The sequence below is a fragment of the Rissa tridactyla genome, chromosome 23 (genome assembly GCF_028500815.1).
Source record: "Rissa tridactyla isolate bRisTri1 chromosome 23, bRisTri1.patW.cur.20221130, whole genome shotgun sequence".
Classification (NCBI taxonomy): Eukaryota; Metazoa; Chordata; class Aves; order Charadriiformes; family Laridae; genus Rissa; species Rissa tridactyla.
In genome coordinates, this window is record NC_071488.1 from 2,179,305 (window position 1) to 2,199,860 (window position 20,556).

Here is a 20,556-nt window from a genome sequence, read left to right on the forward strand (position 1 = left end):
CAGGCACCCGCCCCCCCACCCCCAGCCAGTATTTCCAGGACCAAAGTCTTTTTTTTTTTTTATTATTATTATTTTGCTGGGGGGGGGGGGGAGGGGGGTGGTGGAGCTGCACTCCCTCCCCGCTGTGCCCACCCCCCCCACCCTCCCAGTGCCTTGGGGGCCGCAGTGCCCCCCCCTCCAGCCCCAGCACTGTGCTGGGGGGCAGCGGCCCCCCCCCCCCCGCACCTAAATAAACGGCTCTTCTTGTACCCAGGCCTGGGCGGTCATGATGGGGGGGGTCCGGGGGGGCAGCTCTATGGGGGGGGGCGGCTCCCACCAGGGCAGGGTGAGGGGAGACGCCGGGGGGGGGGGGCGTGATACAGGCCCCCCCCCCGGGCCTCGCACCACACCATGGGGGCAGCTGGGCCATGTGGAGGGGCGGGGCTGGGGTGAGGGGGCGGGGCCGAGGCAGAAGGGGCGTGGCCAAGGCAGAAGGGGCGGGGCCATGGTTGTGGGCGGGGGTGAGATGGGCGGGGTAGTGGTGCGGGTGGGGCCGCGAGAGTGGGCGGGGCTGAGGTGGTGGAGTCCACGGCTGTGGGTGGGGCTTCGAGGGGGCGTGGCCGTGAGGGGGCGTGGCCATGATTGTGGGCGGGGCCGCGGTTGGGGCGGGGCTATGATGGGAGGCCGTGGCTGTGGGCGGGGCTGCATTGGGCGCGGCCATGGCTGTGAGGGGCGGGGCCAATTTGTGGGCGTGGTCGCGGGGGTGGGTGTGGCTGGAGGGCGTGGCCGGGGGGACACGTGACACACACCACACACACACCCCCCCCCCCCGCTGCATGTGACACCCCCTCCCACCGCCCCGCGCGGCCCCGCCCCCGCGCGCGCGGCCGTTGCCAAGGGAGCGCACGGGGCGGGGGGGGGCGGGGGGGGAGGCGTTGCCATGGCGACCGTGTGCGCCGCCGCCGCCGCGGGATGGTGAGAGCGGCCCGTCCCGGCGGCCCGAGCCCGGCGGGCCCCCCCCCATCCTGCCGGGCCCCCCCCCCCTCACAGCCGGGACCGGCGGAGGGCCCGCAGCCCTGCGGTGGACGAGTCGCTGTTCGGGGAGAGCCGGGTAAGGGGCGCTGCCGGTCCCTCGCACCAGGGAGGGGGGGGGACGGGGGGGTGGGCCGCGACCTCTCCGGAGCCCTCGGGAGGCTCCCGGGGTTCGCACCGCCTCTGCCCCGGGCCTCAACCCACCCGTCACGGAGGCTCTTCACCATGTTCCCTCCATGGTCCCCCTTCTCCGAACCCACCGGGCCGGGGGACGCCGTCGCCAGCCCTCCCCGGGCCCTGCTCCCCCAGGCCCGACGTTCCAGAGGGCACGAAATCCACCACCACCACCCCCGGAGGTGCCTCTATCCCCCTCCACACCCTGGAGGGTGATTAGTTTAATTAGCGAAGGCGGCTCAGGAGTTGAGACACCCCGGCAGAGGAGAGGAGCCTGTACGTTAGCTCGGGGTTATTCCCTGTGGGATAGAGTCCTCGGAGCAGGGGCTGGAAGCTTCCAGAGCAGCTGGTTGCCAACATATTTAGCCTTTCATCAGGGAGCGAGGGAATCGGTCCCCTTGGAGACGGCGGCGGAGCCGCAGCCGGGTCTCCGACCTCCTGGCCGGATGCCCCCGGCCGCTGGGAGCGGAGATAAACAACCCGCGGCAGCTCCTTCCCCTCCGCTCCCGTAAGGAAAAGGCTCGTTTCCTCCGCGCTCGTCCCCGGGCTGTCCCCGGCCTCCCGCAGCCTCCGGAGGACAGCGTTTTTCCAGGCGAGGTGGCCGGGAAGGCGACGTTTGGGACGTGCTTCTTCCTCCCCCACCACCACCACCTCCTTGACGGACTCTCCCCGGGGCGGGTTGGGTTTACGGCCGCGGCCGTTGGCTCTCCCCACCCTCGGTGGCGTCTCCGACGCACATCGAGGTACAAGGGCCGGGCGGAATTTGTCCCATCTCACCCTCGCCGTCTCTTCGGCCGACAAAAGGCGTGACGGAAGGTCGGGGATATCTCCGGGGGTGTCCGCGGCGAGGGGACCACGCTGCCTTCGAGGCACTCGTCCCTCTGCCCGGGGGGGAGAGAACGTTTGCGGCTGCAATTTCCTCTCCTGGATCTTATCGCCTAGAAACAAATCTGCCCGACGAGACTCGCCAAAACCCCTTGGGTTGTTTTTTTTTTTCAGAAAAGGGAAAGGAAGCGTGTAATGGCGATTACCTCCGCTCCCAGCCGGCGGCCGTGCCCAGGGTTTGGGAGCGGGTCCGTGCGCCTCGGACGCCCCGCAAAGCCGAGCAGCCCCGGGGCAGGTTTACGATCTGTTATCGCGAAGGCCTTCAAGGCAGTTAGATAAAAATGTCGTAACACTCCTCTGGGTGTTAATTGACTTCCCTGAGATTAATCCCGGTCTAGTCCCAGGAGTTCTCCTGGCTTCGGGGACAACGTGCGAGCTGGTTGAGGTGAATAACACTATTATCTTTGTTTGCGCGGGTGTCTCGGTGCCAAACCCTTTAATTCAACAGCTCGCGCTTGGGGCCCCGCGGTGGCTGGGACGCCGCTCCGGTACCTACCGTGCTGGGCTGCGGCAGAACCTGTGGTTCGGGATCAGCAAACCCACAAAAAGGAAATACGGCGGACCTGTAAAATGGAAATATTGCCGGCAGCAAGTTCCCGGGGAACCGCTCGGCACCCGGCCGGCTGGAGGATTCGCTCCAGCGGTCGCTTAGGGTTTTAAAGCTGAACTAGTAAATAGAAATACAAGGGAAACCACGCATCTGCGTGCGGCTTAGAACAGCTCTCGTGGTTCTCTCACCCGGGGGAGGGTTTGGTGGGACGCCAGCGCCGCGGCTGGGCTCGGGGAAGCCGAACCCGGGGCTGACCTGGGTCTCCTGGCCGGGGAACCATCCCGCTGGGCTGCCGGAGCCTTGCTCCGCAGACGCCGGTGCCTGCTCCCCAAAATGCTCCTTCCCACAGGATTGTTAGCGGCTTGGCCGGGGGTGGACGGGATTCCCGTTCCTGCCTCTCTCAGAGACCCTGCGGCCGGGTCGGAGGCTCCGTGGGGCAGCCCCTCGCATGTTTGGGACATCCTTCGGCTGCTCCCATCCCCTCGGGGGGCTCCCAGCGCCCACCCTGGCCTGGGGGTGAGGAGCGAGGTCCCCAAGTCACCCCCCCCCGACAGGGGGACCTTCACTAGGTGGCAGTCTCGGCTCGAGCAAAGGGACTGGCACCAGTGCGGGCTGTACTGGGAGGACTGGTTTCTGCCCAGTGCCGCCTGCCGGTTGATTCTGTGATGGATTCTGTGAATGGCCTGCAAGGCCAGACCTTGAGCCCCAGACCTGGCCCCCCCCCCCCCGCCACCTCCCCAGGACCCCCCCTGCCAGCCCCCAGCGAGTTTGGGGTTTTTTTTCCCTGGGTCCATGGGGCTCAGCAGGACAGAGGTGCCGGTGGCCACAGGTGAGCGGGGCAGGGCTACCGTCATCTCAAGGTGGCCGAGATGATGCTGGAGTGTCAGCTCGCCCTTTACTTCACATCTGTGTGGGAGACTGACGCACAGGTGTTGGTTTTTTATAGTAAAAAGCAGTGCTCTAGGGATATTTTTGGTTCTCCCCATGTCCCAGAAAAACTTTCCCTTGCCCAGACTTCGCTGGTCTGGGCGGTGCGAGAGGGCGTTTGCCATCCCGAGCTCACGGGTCCTCTTGTGCCCAGGAGCTGGGGGGCAGAAAGACGGGCATGGAGGGGGGATGGTGGTGGGGGATCCGCAGGTAACGCCGTCCTTTCTTGCAGACCTTGCAGCGGTCGCGCTCCGGCAGCCCCCTGGTGATCCTTCGGGATGCGCAGACCGCTCCCAAAGCGTCGCCCGCTGGCGAGCGCAAGCCCGAGACCATCCGGCTCATCACCAAGGACTTCATCCGCCACCTCGTGTAAGTCCGGGCCCGGCTGGCGGCTCCCAGGAGCTTTCGGGGCCCCTTTCGCGTCTGTCACAGCACCCTCTCGGAGGTTCTCCTGCTGTTTGCCGGGACATCTCCGGGGGGGGGAGGAGGGATGGGCTCCCATCCGCCTGGCTTGGGCAGCGACGGAGCCGGCAAGCGCCGGGCGTTTTACAGAGGCACTGAATCATCACCAGAAGCGCTGAAAAGCGACCTAAAACTTCCGCAGCCAGAAAAGCTCCTTCTGGGACTAACAACAACCCCCCCCACCCCACCCCAAACCTCGTCACGTAGCAAAGGCTGCCGCCCGCGCTCCGATACCCAAAATCCCCGTGTGGAAAAGGCAGCGGAGCGTCGGGAGCACACCGTTCCTCTGCAGGGATGTTTTATAAGCAAGGCTGAACTGTAAGAACCCCGGCCCTAATTACTACGCTCGTTAAAAGCCTGCAGCACATAGACGAGAACAGGGCCATTAGCCCAATTTAACCTCATTTTGACCTCCCTAAATTTTCCTTGTAGTTGCACGCGGGCGCGAGGTTCGTCTTTCGCTTCCTGTTTTGAACCTTCCGCGTAATGCCCTTAACGCTCCGGAAAAACGTGCCAGCCGGGGTTGGGGTTTTGAGGGGAGCGAGGAGGCGCAGAGACACCGGTTTCGGGCTTTCGCGGCTGGTTTTATGAGACTCACGTTTTTATTTGACCCAGCGCCCCAAGCCGAGGGCCAATTTGCAGCCGTGTCTGTCTCACGGCCGCCGCTCCATCCGAAGCCGATGGAAACTGTTTGTGCTGCTTCCATTCCTGAAAATCAGGCCCTAGACATCCCAGGCCGGTCACCCAAACACTGGGAACGACTGGGCCAGTGTATTATTACATTTATTAGTGCCGTTGTGACCATTAGCCATTCTTTAAAGCGTCCTGGAATCCGATGCTGTGATGCGGCTCTCCAGCGATCATTATGCAGGTATCTGTTCATATTCACGAGGGTGGATGAAAGGTGACACACAATAATAATGAGTAAATTCTTAGTCCTGAACATCTTCAAAGTGCTCTATGCATTTGGTTAATACACGCTTCTACGCCACACGCGTCACCATGGTATCTGAGTAATACCAAGAGTAATTAACTCCTTACAGGAGTTACAGGCTGCTCCTGGAAAACAGCCCCGTGTTATTATCCGCATTTTTACAAGTGGGGAAATGGGGGCACCGAGAGCTTCGGTGATTTCCTCTAAGCCACAGGGTTGAGTCACGGGCAGGAGTCGGTGGCTCCGCAGTGGCCGGGGTGGCGGCGGGAGGGAACCTTCCGCACTCCTTTGTCCGGGCAGCTCCGTGTTTCCTCACCTCATGCCCGCTGGATTCCCAGGGCGAGCAGAGCCGAAGCCGAACTGTGCGGATCTGGAGCCCGAGCGGGCTGGGTGTCATTAAACAGAGCGAGAAAGCAGCTTCTGCTCCCCGGAATCTGGCCGCAGGAGCAGCGACAGTCAGTCTGGGGGGGAGGAAACGGGACGAGCTGCGTGTCCCGCTGGAAAAAGGTCAAGGCAGTGGTCAAAATTTTCCCAAACAAGGTCCGGGAAAGTCACGTGGGATTGAAATGCTTTCGGCATTTTATTTATTGGGGCTGATTGGGAATGTTTGGGGGGTTTTCCCAGGAGGGCCCTGGCCACCCCGCCGTGCATCCCGTCATCCCCCCGCATGCATCACAGCGCGGACACGCTTTCACGGCGCTTTCTCTTTCGTCCTCCCCCCACTTGGATCCCCCCTCCAGCCCCGGTGCTTCCTGCATTGCTCCAGGGTGGCTCCGGGGTGACTCCGGGGCTCCTGGGCAGCCCCGGCAGGTCCCACGTCCCTGCGGAGAAGGGACTGGGGAGCTGTTGGAGGCTCGGTGCCGCTCACTTCTTTCTCTCCCTGTGCCCAGCGTCCCCGCGGAGAACCCAGCAGCCTCCCTCGTTATGGGGCAGGAGGATTTCCAGCGCATCAAAGCGGCAGCCCGAGTCCTGACCAAGGAGGAGCGCGAGGCCAAGCTGGCAGCCCTCAAAGCGGAGAAGGAAGCCGCTCTCGTAGGCATTTTTTCCCCCCTTGTCCCGTCTTTCCCCACTCACTGGCAGCTCCCGGGCCGTGGGTGGAGGTGGGTGAGCCCGGGGAGAGCTATCCTTGTGGGTCAGAGATGCTCCAGCTCCGGGGGCCACCGCCTTCCTCCCTTTTTCGCCCCCGTTTTGCTGTGCCCGTCGCTGCCGGGGCAAGGAGGCAGCTCAGCCGGGTGTCTTCTCCCGTCCCCATCGCAGAAAGGGTTGTGCAGGATCCCTGGGTTTGCCCGCTCCATGGCTGGGGAAGGAATCCCACCCTGGCTTCCCCCCTCCCCAGCCCACGGTGAGCCATGACGAAGCTCCCGTGCTGCGTTCCCGCCGCCCCTTCCCAAGGGAGCGGGGTGTCTGAGCCGGGGCTGTGGGGAGGGCTGGAGGAGCCGGCCGTGCCCCTGGATCTCCCCGGGGAGGGTGTCCGGCTCTCGGCAGCCCTGCCCGATCCCGCAGGAGGCCGTGAGCGAGCGCAAGAGCGCGGCCAAGGAAAAGGCCGCGCTGCAGCAGCAGACGGGGAAGCTGAGCGAGCTGGAGGAGGAGGCGCGGGAGCGAGCCCAGAACCTGCTGCAGAGGGCCAACAGGATGCGCATGGAGCAGGAGGACGAGATCAAGGAATTCAGCGAGGTAGGGAGAGGACGGCGGCTCCCCGGCATCACCCGGCACCGCAGGACCGAGCTGCTCGCTCCGACGGGCCGCCGTGAGCTCCCGTGAGATTAACCGAGCCACTCTAGACCCAAACCCTCTTCTACTTGCAACTCAGGATCTTCCTCTCCTTCCCTTTTCCCCCCCGTCCGTGTGCCTGTCCCTGCTGCCGCTGCCCCGTCTGGCTCGGAGACCAGGGAGACCTGTTGTCCCCGCAGCTGATCCTTGGCGCCAAGTGCCACATGATCCGGGACACGCAGCTCCTGGAGAAGCAGCTCATCGCGAAAGAGCTGGAGGAAGAAGAGAAGCGCTTGGCCACCATGATGGAGGTGGAGAGGAAAAAGGCCGAAGAGATGCGGGAAGAGCTGGAGCGCAGGAGGAGGCAGGAGCTGATCAGGTTTGCAGAAGGCTCCCTTTTCCCCCCAGAGGCATCCCGTCCTCTTCCCAGACTTTGTGCCGGAGCTGGGATAACTCCCGGCTTCACACCGCAGCATCTCTCCCAGTCACCGCCGCTGGGCCGGGCAGCACGAGGCAGCGGACGGATGTCTCTGCTGGAATTTCTGCTTCTGGGAGTGGGACGGAGCCGGAGGGAACGCGTCCGCTCTCTTCTTTGCAGAGGGAGGCAGGAGATCGTGAAGCAGATGGAGCAGAACGCGGAGGAGCGGGCTGTGAGAGCCGAACAGCGGGACCAGGAGGCTCAGGAGATGCTGGCGTACCTGGAGAAGCTGAAGATGGAGGACCTGAAGGTGCCACCAGTGACCCGCTGGGGAGCAGGGGGGGGGACAGAGTTAGATTTTCACCTTCTTGGAAGGGTGACCCAGCGCTGGGTTAAACCAGACTTGATGTGTGGAGCCAACAGGCAGCAGGATTAAAGCTCTGGTCTCTTGGGGAAGTTGGGGCATCCTCGGGAAGTTGAGGCATCCTCAGAAAGTGCTGCCGTGCCCTGGGGAAGGCAGACCTGGAGGAGCTCGGACCCTCCGCGTCGTTTCAGGACTTGGAGCGGAAACAGGAGCAGCAGAGGAAAATCCAGGCTGAGATTAAACGCGTCAATGACGAGAACCAGAGGCTGAAGGAGGAGCAGCGGGAGCAGGAGAGGCTGGCGGACGAGCGGGTGCTCGAGTACCAGAGGCAGAAAATGGTAAGAGGACGGCGTGTGACCCTGGCGCGGGCCCAGCGGTGGCAGCAGAGGTGCCGCCGGAGCTGCCGCGCCGCTCTCGTCCCACGCAGGAGCGGGAGGCCGAGTTTGAAGCTGAGCAGGAGAGAATCCGTCGGGAGAAGGAGAAGGAGATGGCGCGCTTGAGGGCCATGCAAGAGAGGGCCCAGGACCACCAGGCAGAGCAGGTGAGCGGCTGACGAGCCCCGGGCTCGCTCACCACCTTCCCCGTCACCCCCCCAGCGCATCGGAAGCTCCCCTGGATGTGGTGAGTCTGGACCCGCGCCTGGAGCCGGGTGAGGTCCCCCAGCAGCGCTGGCCGTGGCGCTGGGGCAGAACCACCGGCAAGCTCTTCCACGCCTCCCCCCCGGCTGCGGGAAGCCCTCCGTGTGCCCTCCAGCGTCACCAATGTGTCCCCCCCGGCCCCCACCGTGCTTTGGCAGGACGCGCTGAGGGCCAAGCGCAGCCAGGAGGCTGCCGAGCGAGAATGGCGGCGCAAAGAGAAGGAGGCGGCGCGGCGCAAAGCCGAGTCGGAGCAGATGCTGAAGCGGAGCCGGCTGGAGCAGATGGCCCAGCGGGAGCACGGCATGGCCGTGCAGGTGCAGCAGGACCGACATGAGTTCGAGAGGATCCTCAGGTGAAAGGGGGGACGACGACGGTGCTGGGAGCTCGCCGGAGAGATGGAGGGACCCTGCCCTGCGAAACGGGGCTGAGAGATGGGTGACACGGTGGCAGGGGGGCTACCGTGGGGGCTCCCGGTGACAAGTTGGCATAATCGGCGGCTCCGGTGCTGGCCGAAGCCCCCGTGGGTGGGTTATCGGCACCTACAGGGGCTGGAGCCCCCTTTCGCCTGCCCCCGTCCCTCCGGCAGGGTCCAGCAGGAGCAGATGGAGAAGGAGAAGGCGGAGGAGGCGCGGAGGGCAGGTCGGCAGCTCGCCCACGCCAACGACGTCCGGCGCCAGATGCGGGAGCGTCAGCAGCAGCTGGCGCGGGAGCGGGTGGCCGCCTTCGAGGAGTGCCGGCGGCTGGAGGAGGAGGCTCGCCAGCGCAGCCAACGCATCGCCCAGTTCAAGCAGCAGAAGATGCGGGAGCTCAGGTGACGCGCTGCCGCTGGCCGCGTGCATCCCCGGCCTCCCGCGCGTCCCTCCTGCCTTCCCACCGTCTCCTGGCCCCTGGGCCGCCTCACGGGTTCTTTGGCGTCCTCATCCGACAGGATCCGCGCCGGGGGGAGCTAAAGCTCAGCTCCGGCGTAGCGCGGGGTGCCTGATGAGGTTTTTTTGTTTCCCCTCCGCAGAGCCTCTGGCATCCCCGAGAGATACTGTGCCCAGGTGGAGCGGAGGGCCCTGCACCGAGCGAGCGCAGCCCCCGGCCAGGCTCAGCCCCACCAGGAGCAGAGCTCCGGCTCCCCGGCGACTTAAGGCTTTCCATGTTCTTAGGCTGAGTTTTCTACTAACAGAGATGTTTTATGGAGCAGACGGTGTCTTTCATCCTTCCCTTCTTTCGGCTTTGCGGGCCAGGAGCTGCCCCTTGAGGCTGGGGTAGCCCCAAGGTTCATCATCCGACCTCCCCGGGACACAGACCACCCCTTGCCCGTCTCCTCCGGGAGAGAGATGTCCGAGGTGGCCCTCGTCCTCGGAGGGGCCAGGAGTGTCGCCAAGCCCTCGGCACAGCTCGGTGTCACCACCGAAGCAGCTCAGGTGTTCCCAGCCTGCGGGGGGGGGGGGAGCTCAGGTAGGGTCCCCATGAGCCGGGCGGGCTCTTCTCCGCACACACATCAAGCCCTGGCAGTGCCACCTTCTCACCGAGGTGTCACCTCCGGGCCCTGCGGGCAGCGGCCTTCTTTCAGCGGCAAAGCCAAAAGACGGGAGCATGATGCAAACATTCAAAATCCATTTGGGATAGGGACTGGCAGCTTCAGAGGGACGGGATCCCATGGGAGTGGCTCTGATTAATTGTCAGAGCAGCTGAAAAATAAGGAGAGCCGGCAAAGGCGCGACTGCCCAGGGCAGGGGGGGACGGCTCGGAGGACTCTGCCGGGAGCCCTGAGCTGGGAAAATCGGGAGGACGAAACGCCGCAGCCTCTCGTTATCTCCTCCCTGTCTCTTCTCCAGCCGCTGCGTGTCCCCATGTGGTGACGGAGCCAGGCGCCACGGTGCCCTCCCTTTCGGGGCAGGGGCTGAAGGGCCACCTCAGAGCCGACCCCGTGCAAGCCCTGATGGCCACCGAGCCCTCTGCGACCCCTCGGCACCCGTGGCCAGCCCAGAAAGCATCCCCGGTGCCCAACACTGGCCTCGGCCACCCACACCCCCATCCCTGGTGCCCAGTGGCCACACGCCAACCGTGTCACTCTGGGTCACCGCCTCGGCCGGGCTGTCACGGCCTTGTTCTAGGCCAGGCTGAGCCCGGAGGGTTTCAAAGCCACCGAGGGGGCTGTGACCACCGGCTGGCCGGGGTGGAGCGGCTTCCCCACCCTTCCTGCGTGCGCCGGGCTCCCTGTGGCGCCGAGGAATGCAGGAGTCACCGGGGTCGGGGAGCCGGCACCGCGCCGGCACCGAGCCCCGCGCCGCGGTGAGCCACGGCCCCGTCACGGCAGGAAGGGCCCCGGTGATGCCCCGGGGGCCAGGCCAGGCACAGGACGGGGAGGGGGGCCCCGAAATCACAGACGCGGCGAAACGTGTGCCGGGCTCGTCCCCAATTCCCAGCACGGGGCCGGTAAGGGTTAACCGGCAGCGGTGAGCTCAACTTGTGGCCAGTAAATGGAGCAGCTCTTGGCCCCGGGGAGTGTTTGGTGTTTGGGACCGGCTGGGTGGTGCCGCCCGGCCGGCCGGGGCAGTCACGGTCTGGAAAGCACCAGCACGGCCGGGCCGTGCCGCAGGGCACTGCACGGGTGAGGCGGGCATGGGGCCTGACCCACAGCGCCGGGGCAGCCCAGTGTGGGGCTCGGCCAGCCCGGCCCCCCCCCCCAAGGGACACAGGCACGGAGAGTGCCCCCGGCCGGGGCTTCCCATGGGGCTCAGCACCCCCAGAGTGGTCCCCGACACCCGCTGCCGAGCATCCCTGGCCCCCAATCCTCCATCTACAGTCGAGCATCCCTGTCCCCAAATCCTCCATCTATGGCCGAGCATCCCTGTCCCCAAATCCTCTACCCACTGCCGAACATCCCTGACCCAACCCCTCCACCTATGGACAAGCATCCCTGTCCAACCCCTCCATCCGCTGCCGAGCATTCCTGTCCCCAAATCCTCCATCTATGGCCAAGCATCCCTGTCCCAGCTCCTCTGCCCGCCGCTGAGCATCCCTGTCCCCAAATCCTCCATCTGCTGCCGAGCATCCCTCTCCCAACTCCTCTAACCGCTGCCGAGCATCCCTGTCCCCAACCCATCCATCCACTGCCGAGCATCCCTGTTCCAACTCCTCCATCCACTGCCGAGCATCCCTGTTCCAACTCCTCCATCTCACTGCGGAGCATCCCTGTCCCAACTTCTCCATCTACAGCCGAGCGTCCCTGTCCCAACTCCTCTACCCGCTGCGGAGCATCCCTGTCCCAACCCCTCCATCTCGCTGCCGAGCATCCCTGTCCCAACCCCTGCCCTCAGATTCCAGCAGGTTTCGGTCCCTCTCTTCCTCCCCTCCGGCTGTCCCGGTCTCCTCCAGCCCCACGGCTTGTCCCCTCTGCTGTGCTGAGGGTGGCCCAGGATGTGCTGCCCCTGCTGCCGCCGTGCCACCATGGCCCCGCGCAGCGAGCCACGGCCTGGAGCACCAGCCACCGTGTCCCAGCAGTGCCGCCATCGTGGGCCCGCTGGGTGCCACCGTCCCAGTAGCCCTGTGCCCTCTCGCGGAGGCCGGGGCGGGGGGGCAGGACCAGAGGAGGGATCTGCGGGAGCTTAAGCCCATGGTCAAACCACACCTTTAAGCTCTTCCGATCGTCCCGAGTGCCCCGACACCAAAAGCCTTTTGGGACCTGCGTGGGGCCAAGCCGGCACTTTCATGGGGCGATGCTCGGGCTGCTCCGTGGGTGGGTGGGGGGGGAGTCCCAGGCAGCCTTTTCCCACCGCCCACCCTCAATTCACCAGTGCCCACCCCGGGATACCAGCCACCAGGCACCGTGGCGGGGGGGAGCGGTCCATGGCCCCGTGATCCCTGCTCCGGGTGCCCCAGGGTGCTGCTGGTGCCCCCTCGCCCGCGCTGCCCGCCGTGGGTCGGACTGGATGGGAGCCCATGGCATGGCGATGCTTAATTAGCAGGTAGGGAGTGGAGCAGGGCGGCATCGCTCACGCACAGCTTGGAGCCACTCAGTCATCCCAAAGGCATCCGCCCCACAGGGAGGAGCGCCCCGGCCCCAGCATGTAAAAGCAGCCCCGCGCGGCCGACTGCCCCGTCGCCTCGGAGCCTCCTCCGCTCCCTCTCCTCCTCGCCACCCGGCACGGCTGCAGCGTCATGGCAGGGCACGGCGCCAGCCTGCTCCTGCTCCTGGGTCTCCTGCCAGGTAGGCGCTGAAGGATCCCCGCTCTCGGACTCGCTCCTGCAGCCATGCCGACGAGGATGGAGGCCGGGAGCGGGTGTGGGAGGGGGTCCCTGCCCAGCCGCGTGTCGGATGCACCCCGTGGTCAGCGGAGAAGCCGGGGCTGGTCCTGCCCTGACACCCACCCGTGGCACAAAGGAGCTGGGCGGGTGGCATGGAGCCCACCGCTTCCCTTTGTCCCCGACTCAGCTTCAGGGGACGCAGCCCCACCGGGAGCCCCTGCCCCGTCCCTGCTCCCCGTGGGTCGGGCGCTGCAGGACGTGGGGTCGGGATGCGTTGAGGGGGGGTGTGGGTGGGCGCAGGTGTCCCCGCGCTCCCCAGCCGGCCTGACGGGTGCCGCTCTCTCCCCAGCTCTCCTCCTGGCCGTCAGGATCAACAGCAAGGGCCGGGAGGTGCTGTACCTGGCCAAGGGCGACTCGGTGAAGCTGGGCTGCCCCTACGTCCTGGAACCCGAAGACAACGGTCCCCAAGGTTTGGGCATCGAGTGGATCCAGATCACGCCCGAACGGACCGGCCCAGAGAATGTGGTGAGTGTCACTTGTCCCAGCAGCCGCCGTCCCCACCGGGCTGGGATGGACCAGCTGGGAGCCCAGTCGAGCAGGCAGGGCAGGCAGGGCAGGCAGGGTCTGGAAGGGCAGGGAAGGATCGGGTCGGGTCTGGATGGGCAGGGAAGGACCAGGCAGGGAAGGACCAGGCAGGGTTCGGAAGGACCGGACCGAGCCCAGCAGGGCAGGCAGAGTCCGGCAGGGCAGGGGAAGGTCTGGGCAGGGTCCGGGCAAGCGGCAGCCCCAGGTCCCCCCCACCTGGCCCAGCCCACCCACTCTCCCCACTTGCTTCTCCAACCAGTTCCTGTCCTACCATGACCACCACGTCAACTACGGCAGCGGCTCGGGGCTGCAGGACCGGGTGGCCTTCGTGCAGAACGACCCCAGCCAGTACGACGCCTCCATCCGCCTGGCCGACCTGCAGGTCTCCGACACCGGTACCTACCAGTGCCGGGTGAAGAAAAACACCGTGGCCGTGCACGAGGTCATCGTCACTGTGCAAGGTGAGCCTCGTCCCCTCTGTGTCCCCTTCCTCCACACCCCAGGTGGCCCCCGGTGGCCCTGGCGGTGACGGTGTCCCTCTCCCTGCAGAGAAGCCGGCCACCCCGCAGTGCTGGACCGAGGGGGAGGTGATAGAAGGGAGCAGCATCCTCCTGCGGTGCTACAGCCGGGGGGGCACCTCCCCGCTGGCCTACCAGTGGGCCAAGTTGGCCGATGGCTACGGCGGGGGACGCCTGCCCTCCGGCACCATCCAAGGTGGGTGCTACTGGGGGGCTGCACCCAGCCAGGGAGGGGACGAGGGGACACCCAGGGGGTGCCCATGGGTTGGGGGTGTCCCTGCCTGCGAGCGCTTGGTGGTGGTGGTGGGTGCCCACGGCTGCGCGCGGCCGGCTCGGTGGGTGTCCCCGTGTGTGCCCGTGCCCGAGAGTGCCGGGGCTGACGGGACCGTCCCTCCCCGCGGCAGGACGTGCTCCTGGCGACCTGTTGATCCGTAGCCTGTCGGAGGTGCACACCGGCGTCTACCAGTGCCGCGTCACCAACCGCGTGGGCTACTCCGTCTGCCAGCTCAACCTCAGCCCTGCGCCAAGTAAGTGCCGCCAGCCCGTGGGAAAAGGCGCTGCCGGGGGTGGCCCTGCGTGCCAGGGTGCCACCGGGGGCAAGGTGACCAGTGGGCAGCCGGTGGGGAGGCCGGCGGTGACAGGCTGTGCTCCCGCCCCAGGAGGAAGGCAAGCGGGCATCATCGTGGGCTCCATCCTGGGCTCCCTCCTCCTCCTCAGCCTGCTCGGGCTCCTCATCGGGGCGCTGATCTGCCGCTACCGCCGGAAGGAGTGCCAGCGGGCCTGCAGCGACTGCAGGTGAGGGCCAGGGGGCCAGCGGGCACCGGCGGGGGCCAGCGGGCACTACTGGGGACCAATGGGCACCGCTGGGGACCGATGGGCATCACTGGGAGACTGATGGGCACGCCGGGTACCGGGGACGGATGGGCACTCTGGGGACCACTGGGGACCGATGGGCACCAGCGGGTGCCACTGGGGACTACGGGAGACCAACGAGCACCACTGGGGACCGATGGGCACCACCGGGGACCGATGGGCATCACTGTGAGACTGATGGGCACCTCCAGGCACCACCGGGGACCGATGGGCACCGCTGGGTGCCACCGGGCACTGATGGCTACCACGGGTACCACCAGACAGTGGTGGGGACTGGTGGGCACCACGGGGCACTGACGGGCACCGCTGGGAACCGCCAGGTGCCCAGGGGACCCGATGGGTGCCAGTGGGCGCCGACGGGCGCCAACGGGAGCTGGCGAGCGCCACCAGGCACCGGTTGGCAGCGATAGAAAGAAACCAGTGGGGTGCCAGCGGGGATTGCCGGGTGGGTGCCGACGGGCGCTGACGGTGGTGCCGCCCCTCTGCCCGCAGGAGCAGCACGGGCGGCACCATGACCCGCGCCTGCAACGTCTGCGCCCACCACAGCTACTCCCCCCACGGCATCAGCTACATGCAGTGCCAGCACGGCGATGGCGACGAGCGGGCGGCCGCCCTCATGTGCAACGAAGGCATCCGGCACCAGGTCGCCTGCCCGGCCCTGTAACCCCCCCCACCGCCTCCACCTCACCGCCCCCCCCTCCCCGCCCCACGACCCCCGGCCCCGCGCCCACCCGGATTCGGCTCCGCGGGAGGGAAGGACGGCGCGGCCGGAGCCGGTGGCATCGCCGGGATTCAGCGCCAAGCGACGCAGGGCTGAGCTGCCGGGCAAATCCAAGTCAGGAATCCCGTTCCCTCCACCCCCCCGCAACGAAACACACCTGCGGCATCCAGCAGACCACCCCCCCCGTGGGTTCATCGAATCTTCTTTTGTTGCTTTATTATGATTATTAATTTTTTTTTTGGCCCCTTTTTTTTTTTTGTATGGCGTCCCCCCCCCCCCCCCACTCCCAAGCCACTGCCCGGCTCTCAGGGCGGCTCCTGGAGGTTTCCCCTCCTTATTTCAGCAATATTTATTTCTTTATTTCTCTCCGGGGGCGAGCAGGGACGCGCCAGCCCCGAATCGTCCCAACCGGCTGCTCAGCAGCCGCCCCCCCCCTGCCCCCCCGCCCCCCGCCTCCGGCCCGGCATCGCCGGTGCCCCCGCATTGGCTTTAGCAATTGGGTGTTATTGGAGCCGAGAAGGCCATTGGCATCAGGATTTGCAGTTCGGAATACGGAAAAATAGAAATAAAAACAACGAAAGGAAATAAAAGTGAATTCGAAGCTGTGCCGTCGTGGCGGGGGCTGGGGGGGGGGGGGAGGCGGCAGGTGTACGGATTACGGAAGGTGCCAGGGAGACGGCGGCAGCGATTCACCGGGGCGGCGGAGGGACGCCGGTCCTGGGATGGGTCAATGGCGTGGGGGTGTCAGGGCACCCGGCGGCGTCCGGCCCGCTGCTGACACAACCCCGCAGCACCCATGGGTGCTCCCGGAGGCAGCCCCACGCCAGCCGGGACGCTGGGCGAGCCGGGACATGTCCGGGAGCCGTCGCCTTGGGTGGGGGGGGGGGTCCCGGGAGTTCTGGCAGGGGATGGGGCACCCTGAGCACCCCACGGCGGGGGGAGCCCCGGAGAGGGGCGAGGGCAGCCCCACGCGGTGAAGGGGACGCCCCAACCCTGACCCCAATCCAGGGTGGGGTGGGGGCAGCCCTCGGGATGGAGGGATGGGAGCAGCCCTGAGAGAGGGGCTCGGGGGCGCTGGGGGTGGTCGTGGCGGGGGGGGGGAAGCTGGCCATGGGACAGCAAGAGGGGACAGGGGTGGCATGGAGGGGACAGGGAGTGAAGGGAGAGGGGACAGGGATGGGGACGGAGGAGACAGGGGTGGGGACATGGGGATGGGGTGGGATGGTGGGGACAAGGATGGGATGGAGGGGACAGGGATGGGGATGAGGGGACAGGGATGGGGATGAGGGGACAGGAATAGGGACAGAGGGGACAGGGATGGGATGGAGGGGACAGGGATGGGGATGAGGGGACAGGAATAGGGACAGAGGGGACAGGGATGGGATGGAGGGGACAGGGATGGGGACGAGGGGACAGGAATAGGGACAGAGGGGACAGGGATGGGGACGAGGGGACAGGGATGGGATGGAGGGGACAGGGGTGGGGTGGGGGAAGGTGTCCCTGTCCAGGGCAGGGAGTGGCACAGGATGGGCACTAAAGGTCCGTCCCGTCCCGTCCCGTCCCGTCCCGTCCCGCCCCGCCCCGCCCCGCCCCGCCCCGTCCCGTCCCGCCCCGCCCCGCCCCGCCCCGCCCCGCCCCAACCATCCCCGCATTCTGGGACTATTAACCCGGGCCGCGCCAGGCCCCGCCCCCCGGACACACCCAGACAGACCACGCCCCCGTCACCAAACCACGCCCCCTCGTCAGACCCCGCCCCCCCGGATACTCCCCTCGCCAGGCCACGCCCCCAACGCGGTTGCCAGGAGACGGCGCGCGCGGCCCATGGCGGCTCGCTACGGCTCGGGGCAGGTGAGGGCGGGGGTGGGGGGGGCTCGGACTGGGACCGGGACCGGGACCGGGCCGGTGCAGGCTCTCACCGGCCCCGCTCTCCCCGCAGTACGAGGACGCCTTCAGCCCCCACCGCCTGCAGAACTGGAGCGTGCCCCCCCCCCGGCCGGCAGGTACCGACGGGACGGAACCCCCCCACCCCGGGACCCCCCTCAGCCCAGCCCCGACCACCGCGGGAGCCCCGGACCCCCCCTCAGCCCTGGTCTGGGTCCCCAGGATCCCCCGGGACCTCCCCAGCTCCATCCCGGACCCCCCCCGGGACCCTCCAGCCCCAGCCCTGACCCCAGGGACCCCCCTCAGCCCCGGCCCAGACCACCGCGGAAGCCCCGGACCCCCCCTCCGCTCTGGCCTGGGCCCTTGGGATCCCCCAGGTCCTCCCCAGCCCCATCTCGCACCCCCCTGGGACCCCCCAGCCCCAGCCCAAACCCCCGGGACCCTCAGGACCCCACTCAGCCTTGGCCTGGGTTCCCAGGACCCCCCAGGACCTTCTCAGCTCCATCCCGGACTCCCCCAGGACCCCCCCAGCCCAGGACCCTGGAACCCCCCTCAGCCCTGGCCTGGACCCTCGGGATCCCCCAGGCCCTACCCAGCCCCATCCCGGACCCCCCGGGACCCCTCAGCCCCCTCACAGACCCCCGGGACCCCGCTCAGCCCAGCCCCGACCCCAAGGACCCCCCTCAGCCCCGGCCCAGACCCCGTAGACCCACTGGGACCCCCCCCAGCCCTGGCTTGGACTTCCCCGAGATCCGCTGGGACCCTCCACGGCCCCAGCCTGGACCACCTCGGGCCCCCCCATGATCACCCCAGCCCCAGCCCTGATCCCCTGGCCCCCCTCCAGCCCCACCCTGGACACCTGAGACCCCCCAGGACCCCTCAGCCCAGTCCTGGACCCCCAGGACCCACTGGTACACCCCCCCAGCCCTGGCTTGGACCCCCCCTGGGATCCCCCAGCACCACTCCAGCCCAGTCCTGGACCACCTGGGATGCCCACAGCCCCAGCCCAGATCACTGCGGGACCCCCCTCTGCCCTGTCCCTGACACCCAAAACTCACCAAGACCCCCCCAGCCTTGGTTTGGACCCCCCCCCACACCCCGGGACACCCAAGTCCCCCTGGGACGCCCCTGGGACCCTCCTCAGCCCTGTCCCTGACACCCAGAACCCACCGAGACCCCCTCAGCCCTGGTTTGGACCCCCCCGGGACTTCCCTCAGCCCCAGCCCGGACACCCAGGTCCCCCTGGGACCCTCCCTGGACCCCCAGCCATACACCCGCCCCCCGCTCCCCCAGCGCCCCTCGCTGCGGCAGGGCTCCACGCCGATCGTCGCCGATGACCGGGGGCACCTGCTCCCCAACGTGCCCCGCTCCCAGGTGAGCCAGACCCACGGCCCGTGGCGGGGGGCCAGAGGTGGCCGCTCCTGCCCCTCGGCCAGCACCGGGGCTCCCTGGGACCCCAACACCCCGGCCAGACCCCGCTCCCCCTCTTCCTCCCAGGCTTCCCCGTGGGGGACGTTTGTGGGGACCTGGGAGATGCCGTCACGGATTCCCCCGGCCCGGCTGGACCTGACGTCCCGCTCGGCCGCCGCTGCCGGCCGGCTCACCGCCTGGATCCGCCGGCCCACCGCCCTGACCCGCGCCCGCAACGGCCTCCGCACCGACATCACCGGGAAGGTCGGTGGTCCCCCTCTGGGGGTCCGGGGCCGGCGCCCGCTGGGGCTCTGGTGTGGCCCCCCCGTGACGGGGTCCATCTCCCAGGGTGGCTCTGTGGTGGTCCCCAGGCTGGAGAGGGTTTCCAGGGCTGGGGACCAGCAGATTTCAGGGGTGTTTGGTACAAGGAGGCAGCGCCCGGTGCTTGGGCCACCGTCTCCCCCCTTTTTCGGGTTGGGGCTCCCCCCGCTTCACCCCAAATCCGGGCTCGTCTCCCCGGGGCTGGCTGGGTGCCGCTGTGCCGGCAGGAGGAGCTCACAAGCTGCCGTTCTCCTCCTCCAGGAGAAAAGCATCCAGGAACAAGGACTGCCCTGATGCGAAGGGCGTTCCTGGAGCCCCCCCAGCACCCCTTTCCCGCTCCCTGCTTCTCCCCGGGGACTGCGGCCATGGGTGCCTTGTCCCCGCGTAGAGCAGCCCCCACCCCAAGTGCCCCCCCCCCGTTCCCATCTCTGCCCCCTGAGCGTAGCCCGAATCTCCCTCGCGCAGCCCCAGGAGCCTTGGTCGGACGTGCAGACCACCACGGAGCCTTCCCGAAGGAGCAGGAGGGCATCCAGCGAGGGCATCCATCCCGCCGGGCGAGCGTTGGAGGAGCCAGCTGGCCCTGGGGGTCCCACAGCCCCGGGGTCCCATCAGCCCGGCCGCACGGGGGTCCGGCGGGAGGGGGACGCGTCCCCGCAGCCCCCGGCAGCGCTCCAGCCTTCCTCCCAGCAGGACAAACCTGGGGGACAAACCCCCGGCTCCTGCCAGCCTGCGGTGACAGACCCCTGCCATGGGGATACCAGGTCGCCCCAAATCCCAGCCTCGGTGCCCCCGGGGGCCAGCTCTCGTCAAACCGCCCCCGTTGCCAGCCCAGGGGGCAAATCCCCAGGGCTCAGGGCATCGCGGGCGTGAGAGTCGGGTGGCCACCCCGCGCTGGGCTCTGAGCTGGCTTCACTCGGCTCCTGTCCCCTCCCGCAATCCCGCCAAACCTCCGGACACGCAGAAACCACCTTCCCACCCCCGGGGTAAGGAAAGCCCAAGCGAGGCCAACAGCGGGACAGCCCCACAGGGCCCCGCGCTCGTGTTTTCATAGCAATTTAGAAAAATACAGGTTTAAAAATAAATAAATAAATAAATAAAGCCCCGCGTTTGGTTTCGGTAGCTCAGGGCGGGTCCGGGCTGCCCAAGTCCATGCTGCGTTTCGGTGTGGGACACGGTGCCCCCTCCGGGCTTTATCTCGGCTCATCCCATTTAATGTTTTGTGCTGGAAAAGTGGGATCCCGCGTGCGTCTGGAGCCACTGACGGCCCACTCAGCCTCTCCCTGCACCCAGGAGGGAAATCCCACCACCGCAGGCTGGTCTCACCCACTCCTCCACCGGTCTCTTGCTGGTGGGGGGGGTGGAAAGGGGCAGCTCTGGCCTCCTTTCCCCGCGCTGCAGCCCCCTCCCGCCGCTCACGGAAGGGAAATAAAAGCCTGCGAAGCGCAGCTGAGAGCCACAGCAAAGCCTAACTTCGTTAGCAGCTGGCACGCACCACAGAATAGCTCATTAGCCAGCAGAAGCGGGTTCCAAATAAAAGCCATTTCAGCAACTGCAGGAAGTAATTGGTTTAAAACTAAAATACATTCATTTTTCACCCAGGAGAAGCTCTCTCCCGCTGGGGCGGGCGGCTACGCCGAGCAGGGTTCGGCAGTCAGTCTTTTCCCTCCACCACGCTGCCAGCAGAGGGTTTCTCCTCCTTTGTGATTTCTCATCTCCGAGGCTCTGCGTCCCCTCGGGGCCGCGACGCCTTCTGCTAATTAACGGAGCGGCAGATTTGTTAGGTCCGGCAGCGGGCGGGAGGGCCGGGATCGGTGACAGACGTAAAAGCAATCGCGTGGAAAGGAGCCTGGCCGGCGCGAGGGATCTCGGAGAGCGTTGCTGGAGCGGGTCCCCTCCTGCCACTTCAGGTCTCCATCAAAAGCCCGATGAGGAGAG

General features: G+C 67.1%; 3 protein-coding genes across 7 annotated transcripts; all 3 read left to right on the forward strand.

Annotated features, from left to right (window-relative positions):
* Positions 1–962: 962 nt before the first annotated feature.
* CFAP45 (cilia and flagella associated protein 45) lies at positions 963–9,212 on the forward strand. Of its 5 annotated transcripts, none has more exons than XM_054182841.1 (11): positions 963–1,090; positions 3,780–3,916; positions 5,834–5,975; positions 6,447–6,617; positions 6,854–7,032; positions 7,252–7,381; positions 7,627–7,773; positions 7,863–7,976; positions 8,232–8,425; positions 8,660–8,884; positions 9,083–9,212. In XM_054182841.1, the coding sequence occupies exons 3-11, from the start codon at positions 5,868–5,870 to the stop codon at positions 9,204–9,206; spliced, it is 1,392 nt and encodes a 463-aa protein (XP_054038816.1). In that variant the 5' UTR covers positions 963–1,090; positions 3,780–3,916; positions 5,834–5,867; the 3' UTR covers positions 9,207–9,212. The 5 variants fall into 5 exon arrangements, with proteins under 5 accessions (XP_054038816.1, XP_054038814.1, XP_054038812.1 ...); XM_054182839.1 differs by lacking the exon at positions 963–1,090 and adding an exon at positions 2,214–2,455; XM_054182837.1 differs by lacking the exon at positions 963–1,090 and having other exon boundaries at positions 3,785–4,880; positions 6,833–7,032.
* A 3,013-nt stretch (positions 9,213–12,225) lies between these two features.
* On the forward strand, positions 12,226–14,952 carry VSIG8 (V-set and immunoglobulin domain containing 8). The gene is made up of 7 exons (XM_054183020.1): positions 12,226–12,274; positions 12,662–12,837; positions 13,157–13,358; positions 13,447–13,611; positions 13,820–13,942; positions 14,075–14,210; positions 14,781–14,952. The coding sequence occupies exons 1-7, from the start codon at positions 12,226–12,228 to the stop codon at positions 14,950–14,952; spliced, it is 1,023 nt and encodes a 340-aa protein (XP_054038995.1).
* A 1,878-nt stretch (positions 14,953–16,830) lies between these two features.
* CFAP126 (cilia and flagella associated protein 126) lies at positions 16,831–19,648 on the forward strand. Its single transcript, XM_054182777.1, has 5 exons — positions 16,831–16,857; positions 16,946–17,005; positions 18,184–18,264; positions 18,388–18,564; positions 19,087–19,648. Exons 1-5 carry the CDS (start codon positions 16,831–16,833, stop codon positions 19,489–19,491), a joined length of 750 nt encoding a protein of 249 aa, XP_054038752.1. The 3' UTR covers positions 19,492–19,648.
* The last annotated feature ends 908 nt before the right edge of the window (positions 19,649–20,556 follow it).